We start from the raw sequence: 14,953 nt of genomic DNA, 5'->3' as shown, positions 1-14,953 counted from the left end.
ACATACACTGCCTTATTGGCTGCTTATCAGAAATGCACAGCAGTGATCGGTGTCTTTCTGTTCTCGTTGTTCTACCTTGCTGCTTCTTAAAGCGGGAGTTCACCCATTTCAAAAAAAAAAACATTTTCTCCCCTTAGATTCCTGCTCGTTCGGTCTAGGGGAATCGGCTATTTGTATTAAAATATGAGCAGTACTTACCCGTTTTCGAGCTGCATCTTCTTCCGTCGCTTCCGGGTATGGGTCTTCGGGAGCGGGCGTTCCTTCTTGATTGACAGGCTTCCGACGGTCGCATCCATCGCGTCACTCGTAGCCGAAAGAAGCCGAACGTCGGTGCGGCTGTATACTGCGCCTGCGCACCGACGTTCGGCTTCTTTCGGAAAATCGTGACGCGATGGATGCGACCGTCGGAAGACTGTCAATCAAGAAGGAACGCCCATTCCCGCAGCCCATACCCGGAAGCGACGGAGAGGATGCATCTCGTAAACGGGTAAGTACTGCACATATTTTAAAACAAATTGCCGATTCCCCTAGAGAAAACGAGTAGGAATCTAAGGGGAAAAAGTGCCCTCTAAGGGTGAACCCCCGCTTTAAGGATACACAGCAGGGGGTTGTTGGCTGCAATCCTCCAGGGAGATACAGCGTGGGGACCCCTCGCTTGTTCGTCCTGAAAATTACAAGTTTTTTCCCTGCGACCTGTGTAATCTTGAGGTCTGTGGATCCAGAAAGCAGGGACTGCTTAGCGGCCCTGCGACCTGCAGTCGCACAGACACGAATGATACCTATTGGTAGCCATAGTGTATAACTTTTCTCCTGCGTTTTGCTGTCGCAGGTTGGGTCGCACGAGTGTGGGACCCCTAAGCCCTATCTGTCCCTTCTGTTGTGTAGCAAGGCCTCACCCAGGAATGGACATCCTGGGGTTACTGCCTTACTTTGCAGTACACCAGAAGGATCGCAGCTGGGAAGGCTGTCTGTCTGTTCTGTTTTTATGTCACAGCCGATATACTCAACATTTAAGCTTGTCGTTGCTTCCGTTTTATATTGCCTTACCTTACTGTACTTCAGAAGGCACAATGCTGCAAGTTGCTTGTGTCCTTTCTCGGTGTTGGTTCCATCTGACTGCACTACAGATTGTCTTGTGTTCCATATTTTACTGTGTGGCACAGCAGAAGATGCACAACAGGGGAGTTGGTGTCTTTCTGTGTTCATATTGATCTTATAACCGTATTTGGTGGTTCGTCAAATATGCAACGAAGAGGTTGGGTTTTTCTGTGTTATATTTTTAGGCCTACAGACACATCACCCTGAAAACGCCCAATCTCGTCTGATCTCGGAGGCTAAGCAGGGTCAGGCCTGGTTAGTACCTGGATGGGAGACCGCCTGGGAATACCAGGTGCTGTAGGCTACTGTGTTCTGCTGTACATCAGTAAAACACCACAGTAAAGATTCCCGTCCTTTCTGGGTTTTTATCAGTTATGACCTAGCTAGCTGTACTTCAGAAACGCACAGCAGTTATGCTCTGCATGTGCCTTAACGTTTTTACACATTGGCCGCACATCTGTAAGCCAGTACTGTCTGTCTACATTTATGTTCAGATTTGTTTTTTTTCCCATATTTGATATGTTGGTTTAGCTAGCCACACTCGTATATACATCATTGTCTATGCGTGTGTCCTTTCTGTCCAAATCTATTGTGCTGTGCCCACTATATATGACATTTTATTATTGGTGACATTAATAATGCATTCATCACCGTCTTTGTATTTTGGCCCTTTTTTCCATGGAAGGACCAGGCGTTCTGGGCGCAGATGTCGCATGTCAGAAATCCTGAGCCCCTTACATTCAGGAATGCCAGAGCCATTTCCTAGGATTAAAGCCCAGTAGGGTTATAGCACTCTGGAGGAAGGCGATAAAGAATCACCTTGTTTAGTAGGAACTTGGGAAGTTCTATTCAAAGGAGTACTATGGCCTGAAGATGAAGTATAAAGAGGTTTTCCCGACCGAATAGGTTACGGCTCGGTGCATGGACTTCATTTCGCCCTTCTAGCAGAACTAGATGTACCAGTATGAGCGTTCTACTCCTGCTATGGACTTTAATTTCCTGAGTAGGCCTTGGTAGAGCCACAGATTGGGCATATCTTAAAAACTCAGGGTTCAAGCTTCTGTTGATCTATTACCCTTTATTAGGCTTCCCTTTAGTCTTGCTGATGTAACAATAAAAATGAACAAAAAAGGGTTGTCTGTCAGGGGCCCTCTTTTTTTGCAGTTTTAATTCCCTGAACAGTGTAGTAAGATAGACCCTCCTACTGTTCGATCTAGTCTCTTTGTATTACAACACAGGTCTCCGATTAATCTTTTTAGTGGCACTAAGTAACACCTACAGGCTCAACAGCCCACGGTTGTTAGATGTGGGAGGCAGGCAACATTGCTAGCCTACACGTTTTTCATGTTTTTATGATTCCATCTTGGATGGCCCACTAGTCCCTGCATCTGAAGCGAAGAAGGCAGGGACATTGGTGTAGTAGACCTGCAGATCAGCTGCATGATCCAGCTGAGATACCTTCATCAAACATATGGAGGTAAAAGCTCACTGCTGAGCCGAGGTTCGCCAAGAGGTTCTTGAAGTGGTCCCGCCCTATGGTAGGCCTGAAGCTACTTGCTTCTCTCTCAGGGTGCCGTCCTGGAAGACGACTTGAGAAAGTACCAGTTACACTTACCGGTAGCTGGATTTCTGGGAAGTCTTACAGGACGGCAGGCCTACTTCCCACCGCTCTTGTTTAAATATATTGGTTTGTATAGGGTTGTTGTGGTATGTTTTCACTCCCGTGCACTGGTGTGGGTCTATACTTTGTCATAAACTGAGGAGCACAGGGTGGGGCGGGGTTTTTAACCTCTTAATTGATTGCGTTTCCTGTCAGGTGGAGTCAGTCATCTCTCAGGGTGCCGTCCTGTAAGACTTCCCAGAAATCCAGCTACCGGTAAGTGTAACTGGTACTTTTCCATCTGTGCCCTTCTTTGCTAATTTCTAAAGATGTGGAATGAGAAAAGCCGCTGAGGGCTTTTGTATTCCCTCACCGCCTGGCAGTTCAGTGCCCCTTTGAGGAGAGCCTTTTTAAGAGAGTGGGCTTCTTCTCCGGTGGTGGACCCTCCGGTTGTCATGTATAGGTGACCACACTCCCTATTGCAGGAACCCCCGCTTGTATGGATCTGACTGATAGAAGATCCGAAGTACTGACCCGTTCCATGTCTACCATGCTGGGGTCTGCCTTGCGGCTTATTGTGGCCACTACGCTGGGGTCCCAATCACTCACGAAGTGAGCATTTTGCACCAGACAGTGGAGGAGCACCGACTCTCTCCTGAAGTTATTAGGCTAACTGACCATCTGGTCCAGTGCCTTGTATATGTCTGTGATGTTTCACTGGATGCTGCGCCCTTGGTATCCAGGGCTTCGGTTTCAGAGATGGTTGCCGCTTTCTCTGGTTGGAATGCTGGTCTGCTGGCCAGGCCTCTAACATACGCCCTGGCAGATTTACCCTTTATGGGTGGGAGACCTTTTGGGTCCTCGCTGGATGACATTATCAAGGATGTCACTGGAGGGAAGAGCACTCGCCTCTCTCAGGCTTCCAGGGGAAAGGAGCCTCGCCGTCGGCCGGGTCCTTCCCTTTCCCACACCAAAGTGGTATTTTCGTCAGTCAGGGTCCGCGGGCGAACCCTCCCAGGCCGACAAAGGCTCAGCTGGGGGACTAAAACGTCCCTGGGTGCATAAGCCGATCGCGCCGACACCCGCCAATGTATGTAGCTTCCCCTGCCCGTCTCTGAGGTGGGGAGTCGTCTTTGCGGTTTACAACTCCGTGAACCTCCCTGTTCTCTGACCAGTGCTAGATTTCTTCCCTCCTGTCTCCCTCTCCCAGCTCGTCGGTCTGCCTTGGGGCAGTGTGGGACTTGCTAAGCTGCGGGGTAATTTTACCTTTCCTGCAGGACTAGGTGTGAGGGATTCTATCCAAATCTGTTCTCGGTCCCAAAGATGGACATGGTCCATCCGATTCTGAGCCTCAAGGGCCTAAGATGCCTTTTGTGAACGATGGGTAGTTCCGCTCAGAATCCATTCGTTCGGTGGTAGCTGCGTTCCATCCGGGGGACTTTCTGGCATCCTTGGACATCAAGGACGCAAAGATGCATGTCCCACTTTGTGCGAGTCAGAGGTTTCTGTGCCTTGCGATGGGGAGGCCCACTGTCAGTTGTGGCCCTTCCTTTTGATCTGTCGCCAGCACCACAGGTTTTCACCAAGGAGCTTGCACTTATCCTAACCTTGTTGGGACAAGCAAAGCTTTGCCATGGTGGGCTACTTGGACAACTTTCTGACTCAGAATTGGTGGTCGTGTCAGTAGCTTTTCAGACCCTCAGAGAATTCGGGTGGGTGTTAAACATTTGGAGTCGGTCCTGGTTCCGACTCAGTTTTGGAGTACCTAGGGGTTCCGGACTCCACGGTGGCGAAGGTCTTTCTTCCCCTGGAGAAATTGCAGACTCTTCATTCTGCGGTGAAGGTATTAGCATCACGCAATCGGTCTTCTCTCCGTTCGCATGCAGATCCTAGGTCTGTGGGTAGCCTCCTTCGAGGCGGTACCATATGCCCAGTTCCACGCTCGTGTTTTTTCCAGAGGGAAATACTGTCCGAGTGGTACAAATCTCTTGTCTCTGAATCATCAGATTCAGGTGCGCCACCTAGTCAATGTGTCTCTCTAAATTGGTGGCTGAGATCCCCGACTCTTCGGTCCGGGAAGTAGTTTCTTCCTTTATGTGGACGGTGATTACAACGGACGCCAACCTCTCGGGTTGTGGGGGCGCCTGGGGGGGATCCAGTCGGCCTAGAGTCGCTGGACTTGAGTGAACCTACGGTCACGCCTCCCTGTATGCGCCTGTTCTCGTCTGATCTCGGTAACTACCCAGGGTCAGTCCTGGTTAGTACCTGGGTGGGAGTCTGTCTGGGAATACCAGGTGCTGTAGACCCTGTCTACCGCAATCAGGCTATGCCTTTCCTCATGGTCGAGGAGGTTGCAAGGTCATCCGATCTGGATTCGGCCTGACAACGCCACAGCCGTGGCTTCAGTCTACCATCCGGTATACCGGCAGGTGGGCTACTGGACCAGGACGACTGGTCTTTGGTACTTGGAGTCAACTCCTTTGCAGGAGGAGTCTCACAGGGCATGGATCTCCTAGCCGCTCGTCTTGGCCACAAGGGTGTCAAAGTTTGTGGCCAGGTCTAGTGCTCCTGTACAGATGCGTCAGTTGCGTTGGTGGCCCTGCGGGGTCTGTATCGGCGACTTTATGCTTTTTCCTCCATTGTAGTGGCCTCCTTGGCTGCTCCACACAGTGGAGGCTTGGCAATCCAGATGATTCTAATCGCTCCAGTTTGGCCTCAGTGTCCTTGGTACGCCAATATTGGGCGCCTGGTAGCGGTTGCCAGGGCGGGAGGTCCTTCTGTCTCGAGGTCCCATACGTCCTCCTGTTGTACAGTCACTGACTTATTCAACATGGCTATTGGAAGCCAGTCTTTAAGAGACCGGGGTCTGTCTGACTCAGTCATCTCAACCATGCTGAGGGAACGGTAGTCTTCTTCCGGAGGATCTACCGTCGCATCTGGCAGGCCTACATTTCTTGGTGCGACGAGATGGAGTGACGTCCTCGGTGTCCAGGGTCCTGCTGTTTTTACAGCTTGGAGTGGCTCTAAAAATTGCTTAAAGCGGAAGTAAACCCATCTATTTGATAGTTTAAAAAAACAGTTAACATTCCCGGCATGCCGGAAATGCTAGGTGTCACATTTGCTTGTGCTCTCAACCAAACTGTCAAACCATCCAATGGCTGGTTTCATAACTGATCACATGTGCAGCATCGTGACAGTTGCAGATTAAACAGAGGCCAAGATGGCAGCTTCCTTGGCTGAAAACAATAGGAGGGTTTACTTCCACTTTAAAGCACCATTTGGGGGCAAATTTCAGCCTTGACTGTGTTCTTACAGTGGCCTTTTTGCGGCCCGTTCCGTGGTGGGAACTTTTTTTTTTTTTTTTTTGTGCAGGGGGTTTGTACTGTACTCTGGCCCATCTCTTCCCCCATGAGTTTTGACTCTGCTGCTCTGTTCTTCAGGAACCTTTCTTTTGGAAACCTCAGATTTCTCTTGACAACTATCTCAGAAGGTGGCTCCTTTGGTGGCCTTTACCTCTGTTAGAGGGGTTTCTGAGTTGGCGGTCTTGTCTTGCAAGCCGCCATGCTTGACCCTCTATAGGATTAGGTGGTGGTGCGCCCGCGACCTTCCCTTCTTCCGAAGGTGGTTTCGGCCTTTCGCCGGAATAAGGACATTGTTCTTCCATCCTTCTGTCCTCGGCCGGTGCATCCTACGGAGGTTGCCTTTCATACTTTAGGCGTGGTACTCACTTTGCGGGTGTACCAGCCTGCTACGGCTCCGTTTCGGAGATCTAAGGAGCTGTGTCCGTCCATGGACTTGGAGAAAAGAATTTTATGGTGAGTACAAAAATTTTTTTTAACGCATACTGTTGGACAGATTAATTTGTTCTGCGAGCTGTTCGGTAAGTAGGCTTGGTTTTTCCCTGGGCATTCCCCAGGTTTTGTTAATTTCTCCATATGGCCTGGATGTTGTGAAGGTCATCTGTTACCTTTCTGAATATATATATATATATATATATATATATATATATATATATATATGATCTTGAGTTGGTTTGACAGTGTTGCTATGCCTGCCCTCATATTGGACTATCAAGCTGTCCCTCACTAGATGTGCTCACTCAGTCTAGGGCAGGGGTCTCAACTGGCAGCCCTCCAGCTGTTGCAAAACTATAAGTCCCATGAGACATTGCAAGGTTGACCGTTACAAGCATCACTCCCACAGGCAGAGGAATGATGGGACTTGTAGTGTTGCAACAGCTGGAGGGATGCCAGTTTGAGACTGGTCTTAGGGGTACTGGAATAAAAATGCAATACTTGCCTTATTCCATATTCCAGCAGAGTTCCAGGCCCTCCTGGCCCCAGTCACACTCCAGCCACCTCCCTGTACAGTGCAGGGTACCAGTGTAACAGCGTTGAGTATTGCTTAAAGTCTATGATCCAGCCTGATGGACCCTATGCAGCCCTACTTCAAGGACCATTTTCAAGTTTCTTGGAGTTGGCCTTTAACTAAATTACATAAAGACAGCTGATTTTAGAAAAGAAAACACCTGTGAAGAACTTTGTAAGTTTTACTATAATATTACTCCGTGGTTATGACATTACATTTGCTTGAGAGGGATATATAGATATAGCAATCGGCCATAACATTAAGATCCCTGACAGGTGAAGTGAATTGATTATCCCGTTACAATCGCATCTAAAAGTCGGTGGAATATATTGGGCAGTGAGTAAACACATTGTCCCTGAAGTTAAAGCGGTGTTCCACCCAAAAAAATAAAAGCCAGCAGCTACACATACTGCAGCTGCTGGCTTTTAATAATAGGACACTTGCCTGTCCTGGAGTCCAGCGATGTTGGCACCTGCGGCTGATGTTTCCATCAGCTGTCGGGTGCTGGCGCAGCCATTGCGGGTAAGGGAACCTGGCAGTGTAGCCTTTCGGCTTCATGCCGGGAACCCTACTGCGCATGCGCGAGGCCCTGCTCCTCTCGGGATGGCGGCCGGGGGAGGAGGGAACCCCGCAGTGACGTCACGGGCCCTGACCTGGACTCCTGGAAGTAGGAAAGGATACCTGTCAGACTGGTATCCTGTCCCCCCTCCCCCCGAAAGGTGCCAATTGTGGCACCGGAGGGGGGGGAGGAATAAGATGAGCGGAAGTTCCACTTTTGGGTGGAACTCCACTTTAAAGTGTTGAACGCACCATTGCAGATTGCTGTGTATGAGACGGCTGAGCCCCATACTGGTCGGGAACCCATAATGGGCACGTGAGCATCAGAACGGAGACCGCGGAACAATGGTAGGTGGCCTGGTCTGATCGCGTGTTTTAATGTTAAAAAAAACCTCCATACACCCAGTAAAGTGAACAGCCTCAGATGATACACTGAGATTAAACATATCTCCCTACATAGGTTTTATATGTATATCTGTTGTCTTCGCATTTATATACTGTTTAGAAAGTTCAGATTGTGTTATGGAATTCTTCTCTTCATGGTTAACACAGAGTGCGATGTCTGGGCATACAGCCAATATGGCTAAAATTGCTGATTGGAGGAAAGCACACATCCCCTCTCATCATAGGCAGAGACTCTCAGAGGTGTTTTGTAACAGGGCTAGCTCCCTGTTGATCTATTTTAGCGACCTCCCCTGACATAAATTTCAGGCTGCTTTTATCTGATGTGTCAGAATTTGTCAGGAGTTATCAGGCTGATAAAGGAGGAACAGGTCAGGAGAGAGAACAAAATACTGCAGATATGTGCCCAGCTCAAATTTCATGAATTGGGTTTTCATCCACTTTATTTATTTTTTTTTATCAATAACAATTTTATTGGTCTCATCCACTTTATTAAGGAATGGCTGGGGGTATGTGTGCATAGCTTACCTGGGGAAGAGATGGTACCAGGAAGCAGTATGGGACGAAAGCAAGCTGATGCAAGCAGTGTGCTCCTAAGGGCAATGTTTTGCCAGGAAACCTTGGTCCTGCCATTCATGTGGATGTTACTTGACATATACCCCCTTATAGTACTTGACCATCATTGCTGACGACTTACATCACTTTATAAAAACCGTACTCCTTGCTGGCAGTGGCCCCTTTCAGCGCAACAATGTGCCCTGCCACACAACTAGAATGGTTCAAAAAAGAATTGAGGAACACGAGTTTGAGCCTCCAAATTCTCCAGATCTTAGTCCATCAATCATCTGTTGGATAAACAAGTCTGATAAATGCAGGTGCCACCCCGCAACTTATAGGAGTTAAAGGATCTTCTACTGCTTGGTGCCAGATGCAACCACATCTTCAGACGTCTAGTGGCATCCATGCCGTGACCAGCCAGGACTGTTTTGGTGGTAAAAGGGGGACCTACACAATATTAGATGGCTCGTCATAATGGTATGGCTTATCCGTGTATATTGGCTTGAATATACAGTGCCTTGCGAAAGTATTCGGCCCCCTTGAACTTTGCGACCTTTTGCCACATTTCAGGCTTAAAACATAAAGATATAAAACTGTAATTTTTTTTGAAGAATCAACAACAAGTGGGACACAATCATGAAGTGGAACGAAATTTATTGGATATTTCAAACTTTAACAAATAAAAAACTGAAAAATTGGGCGTGCAAAATTATTCAGCCCCCTTAAGTTTAATACTTTGTAGCGCCACCTTTTGCTGCGATTACAGTTGTAAGTCACTTGGGGTATGTCTCTATCAGTTTTGCACATCGAGAGACTGAAATTTTTGCCCATTCCTCCTTGCAAAACAGCTCGAGCTCAGTGAGGTTGGATGGAGAGCATTTGTGAACGGCAGTTTTCAGTTCTTTCCACAGATTCTCGATTGGATTCAGGTCTGGATTTTGACCTGGCCATTCTAACACCTGGATATGTTTATTTGTGAACCATTCCATTGTAGATTTTGCTTTGTTTTGGATCATTGTCTTGTTGGAAGACAAATCTCCGTCCCATTCTCAGGTCTTTTGCAGACTCCATCGGGTTTTCTTCCACAATGGTCCTGTATTTGGCTCCATCCATCTTCCCATCAATTTTAACCATCTTCCCTGTCCCTGCTGAAGAAAAGCAGGCCCAAACCATGATGCTGCCACCACCATGTTTGACAGTGGGGATGGTGTGTTCAGGGTGATGAGCTGTGTTGCTTTTACACCAAACATAACGTTTTGCATTGTTGCCAAAAAGTTTGATTTTGGTTTCATCTGACCAGCACCTTCTTCCACATGTTTGGTGTGTCTACCAGGTGGCTTGTGGCAAACTTTAAACGACACTTTTTATGGATATCTTTAAGAAATGGCTTTTTTCTTGCCACTCTTCCATAAAGGCCAGATTTGTACAATATACGATTGATTGTTGTCCTATGGACAGAGTCTCCCACCTCAGCTGTAGATCTCTGCAGTTCATCCAGAGTGATCATGGGCCTCTTGGCTGCATCTCTGATCAGTCTTCTCCTTGTATGAGCTGAAAGTTTAGGGACGGCCAGATCTTCGTAGATTTGCAGTGGTCTGATACTCCCATTTCAATATTATCGCTTGCACAGTGCTCCTTGGGATGTTTTAAAGCTTGGGAAATCTTTTTGTATCCAAATCCGGCTTTAAACTTCTCCAACAGTATCTCGGACCTGCCTGGTGTGTTCCTTGTTCTTCATGATGCTCTTTAAACGGACCTCTGAGACTATCGCAGTGCAGGTGCACTTATACGGAGACTTGATTACACACAGGTTGATTCTATTTATCATCATTAGTCATTTAGGTCAACATTAGATCATTCAGAGATCCTCACTGAACTTCTGGCGAGAGTTTGCTGCACTGAAAGTAAAGGGGCTGAATAATTTTGCACGCCCAATTTTTCATTTTTTTATTTGTTAAAGTTTGAGTTGTCCAATAAATTTCGTTCCATTTCATGATTGTGTCCCACTTGTTGATTCTTCAAAAAAAATTAGTGTTATATCTTTGTTTGAAGCCTGAAATGTGGCAAAAGGTCGCAAAGTTCAAGGGGGCCGAATACTTTCGCAAGGCACTGTAAATATCTATAAAACCTATATTTACTTGTTCTAATCTTGAACTAATAATATATTCTAAAATGTTTTCATCAAGTTTCTACCTGTGACATTTGTCTCTAAAAGTGTTAACCTGGCAAATCAAAACTGACTGCACAGTATGTGTTCTGCCGCAGTTAAAAGCATGTTTTGTTATTTTGAAATTCAGAGAATCCTGGCACAGTGTTTACATTTAGTTGTACATTGCGATTAGCTGCCTTTACGTGTGGCTGCATTGGAACATTCTTGCCATTTCTTGTGTGCTTCCTTTTTTTTTTTTGCCGCTGCTATCCGCAGGTGAAATGGTACACTGTGATTACCTGCAGTTATGTACAGATAGCTGCAATAAATCTGTTCCTGGACACAGTCAAACTTGTTTTCTAACCGCATCAAACCCCATGTAACGAAACCGTTTTTAAACGCAGTGTGTGATTGGGGACATAGGAAAGCATTAGCTGCGGTAGATAACTTGATCTATCCGTAGCAAAAAGCTGAATTCTATCTGCCCGTGTGAAAGGGGTCTGTATTCTAGCCTTCAACTAAAACGTCTCATGGGATGCTAGATCTGTACTTTACAAAACAAATGAAGTGGGTACCGTTATCGCCAGTAAGAATAACAATAGTTATTACAGTATATAATTTATTCAAGTAAAATTCTTTACATGCATAGATAACACCAACAGTTGCCGAAGAAAAGATACATAAACAAAAGATATTGGTACATAAATGTAGTATCGATCAGAGTACACGGGCATCATACTACTACATAGTTTCGCAAAATCCAGTTCGCTCTTCAGGGGTGTGTAACACTGTACCTAGGATGAAAAAATATACATGCATGTTTGGCGATATGGCACAGTATTGGTTTGTAAAGGCATAGGGTAGGAGGGGTTGTGGGTCCCCATACTCTAAACTGAGCTTGACCATGGCTACAGGTGTGCGGCTCCAAGATGGTGGCAGCAGGTGCCTCACCCGGGAGCTGAGGGGGCGGAGTCAGAAAAGGACCCCACCAAGGGCCATACAGAGCAGGCATGGCATTGGTGTAGTGATGTATCCATAGAGACCTCGATAGTCCATAAAAAGTATAGGCTGTGAACATAAGTATGTTTGTCAGGCGTCTAAAGTAGTAAAAGTAGAGTAAATAAATATAAGCATAAGAATATGTATGAATGAAAGGCCTAGGCCAAAGATGGTAGGGACATGGTTGAAAACTTGAGATAACGGAGGGATACTAGCAGATAACAGAGGGATACTAGCAGATGACAAGGTAGGAAAAAGAGGTGAACTGTGTGTATGGTGATGTATCCCTAAAAAACTTGTTTTTCCATAAAGAGTATAAGCTATAAATGTTTATCAGGTATCTGCAATAGTAAAGTAAAATCAATGAGTATTAGCATAAAGATGTATACATCTCAATAAAGGGCCTGGAAATGATGGAAAACATAAGATAGCAAAGGGGTACTAGCAAGTGACGAGAGAGAGAGAGGACAAAGGGGTGAACTTGGTTATGTGGAGGATTGTGATATCAAAAAACAAAACTAAAATATATAAATATAAAAATGAGTAATGAGTTCTCAAGAAATGAGCTGTGTGTAAGGAATGCAGGTGTGCCTAAATATAGCAAGGTGGATATAGTGGGTACCTGAGTATGGTGAATATCCCAAGTATAAAAGTAATGAGACACAGCAGACAATCTCCACAGCTGTGTGTCCTGAGTGAGGAGTGATATTGAAATCCAAGCCATGCCTGACCTCCTATTTAACCCTGGAAGAGCCCAGAAGGCTCAGCCCCAACACCATGTGTGGATGGCTGACATGTGAGCGCAGGAGGCACCCACTGTCATAGGGAGGCATGCATGTGCAAATGCACCTCCATGCTATCAGATGGTAAAGTGCGTCCAGCTGCGCTGACATCCGAAATCGCAGATGCCGCGCTTCTGGCGCCTGAACATGGCGCCGATGTGTAGGTGTCCCCATCCGCCCAAAAGCAGATGGGGACAGCAGGAGACACGGAAAAGCCTCCCTTTATACACATCGCAGCTCCCATTGCGAGACAGGAAAACGCTGGCACCAACCAAGCAAATCGCACAGAGAGCCAGGGTATATAGCAATACTGGAATAAAAAATTGTGTTGAAGGATAAGTAGCTAATATAGTAACAAAGTGTAATGATAGTTTAATACTTGTAAATGCTGACAGGGGTGACAACGGACCAGGTTTGGGCTAATGGGTGTCTTCCACCCGGATTCAATATACAGAAAGAGGAAAGGTCTGGTGTCCCCAGTAACACACTTCCATCCCTATAACATATAGTCAAACAAAAGGATTAGCCCCGGGACTTTAAATGAAGTGGGTACCGTTACCACCAGTAAGAATAACAATAGTTATTACAGTATATAATTTATTCAAGTAAAATTCTTTACATGCATAGATAACACCAACAGTTGGCAATAAAAAGATACTACATTTATGTACCAATATCTTTTGTTTATGTATCTTTTTATTGGCAACTGTTGGTGTTATCTATGCATGTAAAGAATTTTACTTGAATAAATTATATACTGTAACGGTACCCACTTCATTTAAAGTCCCGGGGCGAATCCTTTTGTTTGACTATGTTATAGGGATGGAAGTGTGTTACTGGGGACACCAGACTTTTCCCCTTTCTGTATTACAAAACAATGAAGGTGTGTGTGTGTGTGTGTGTGTGTTATTTAATTATTTTTAATTTTTTTAAATGTACGTTGCTGGGCATTAAAAATGTTCCTTTTTTTTCCCGTCTGAAACACCCTATATAACCCCCCCTACCCCCCCCCCCCCAAGGCGCAAAGGCTTGTTCACACTTGCTCAAAATATTGACACTTATCAAATGCACCTATAGCTTTAATGTGCGCTAAAGCTTCGCCAAACACCCTATGCACATTTGTGGATCGGTTTAAATGCGTTTTTGGCGCGTTTAAAACTGTAATTATCTAATGTACTACCACACTCCAACCGCATGCCGGCAAGGTTTTTAGGCGACGCTAACGCTTCATGTTTTGATAATGCAAACAGCAGTACAAACTCCCCCCAAGTGCCTGCTTTTAATGCCAGTGTGAACTAGGCCTTAATCTCATTGCCCCATATGTAATGGAAATTAACAATGGCAGAAATGTTTAGTGTTCAGCCTGGGTGGAAACCTTTGCTTCCTCCATAGATACAGTGAAGGAGTATGTAGCCACCCATGGACTGGTGTGTTATTTGCAGGACTACCAGGTAAAAATAAAGTGGGAAAGGCCTGAAAAAGTAGTTTTTATTAAAGCCAAAGCAAGTCCACATGGGGAGGGGAGTGACACAGTAGGCCGTCATGTTTTTGCCATCTATTTATTTTTTTTTTTTTTTTTTTTTTTTGTAGCGCACAGTAGGGGCAACGGTTTTCTTCCTTTTTTTTTTTTTTTTTTTTTTGGTGGGTCCTTAATGTTGGGAGGCAGACTTGACCTCCCAATCACGTGATTGCTGTGGTTGGCCACATGATCGGGAACCTGTCCCGCAGAGTCCTGATCATAAACGGATTCAAGTAGCTGTCTGTGACCGCTCGGTCACAGTGATGGGCACCCTGTGGGTGTTGAGGCCACCTCTCCATGCTGCTGCACATGTGCGTCGTTATAGTCAACAAGGCATCACAGGGACACCAAGAGAAAATCTTTCCAGACAGAAATGTTACCTCTGTGCCACTCAAAAAAAAAACACAGCAATGGCTGTAGATGGGCTTTAATTTTGACAAGGAAATGTTTCCAACTAGTGGCTTGCTGTTCTTTATTGTTCAATAACCTTAAACAATTTTTATCCTACTTAATCTTTTAGTTGTGTTACAAACCGCCTAATATGTTATAATGATGATCTATTCAAAGTAGAAATATTTCAGTGCAAGTAAATGTTTAGTAAATGTAACTTGTTTGAATGTGGGAAAACTAGAAATGTAAGTAATGATACTAACTATAATTAAAATGGTCCTTCCAAATGGCAATTGTGCTTATGTTCTATTTCTTTCCACCCTTCAAGGATGGTGATTCTACATTTAATCGTGCTAAGTTGCTGAACATTGGCTTTGTTGAAGCTTTGAAAGAATATGACTATAACTGCTTTGTCTTCAGTGATGTTGATCTCATTCCAATGGATGATAAAAACATCTACAAGTGCTACAGCCAACCCAGACACCTCTCTGTATCAATGGATAAGTTTGGGTTTGGGTAAGTCTTTAATC

The 14,953-nt window shown here is 45.6% G+C and overlaps 1 protein-coding gene and 1 pseudogene across 1 annotated transcript in view; both read left to right on the top strand.

The window, feature by feature from the left end:
* B4GALT1 (beta-1,4-galactosyltransferase 1) overlaps positions 1-14,953 on the top strand; it is a 98,588-nt gene that overhangs the window by 68,933 nt on the left and 14,702 nt on the right. Inside the window, exon 3 of the mRNA XM_040325527.1 lies at positions 14,752-14,939. Coding sequence (XP_040181461.1) covers positions 14,752-14,939 — 188 coding nt within the window. The remainder of the gene's footprint in view (positions 1-14,751; positions 14,940-14,953) is intronic.
* Positions 1,284-1,402, top strand: LOC120925128 (annotated as a pseudogene).

The sequence above is a fragment of the Rana temporaria genome, chromosome 1 (assembly GCF_905171775.1).
Source record: "Rana temporaria chromosome 1, aRanTem1.1, whole genome shotgun sequence".
NCBI classification, from domain to species: Eukaryota; Metazoa; Chordata; class Amphibia; order Anura; family Ranidae; genus Rana; species Rana temporaria.
The sequence above is the reverse complement of the archived record's forward strand: the minus strand, read 5'-3'. Positions and strand labels throughout refer to the sequence as shown.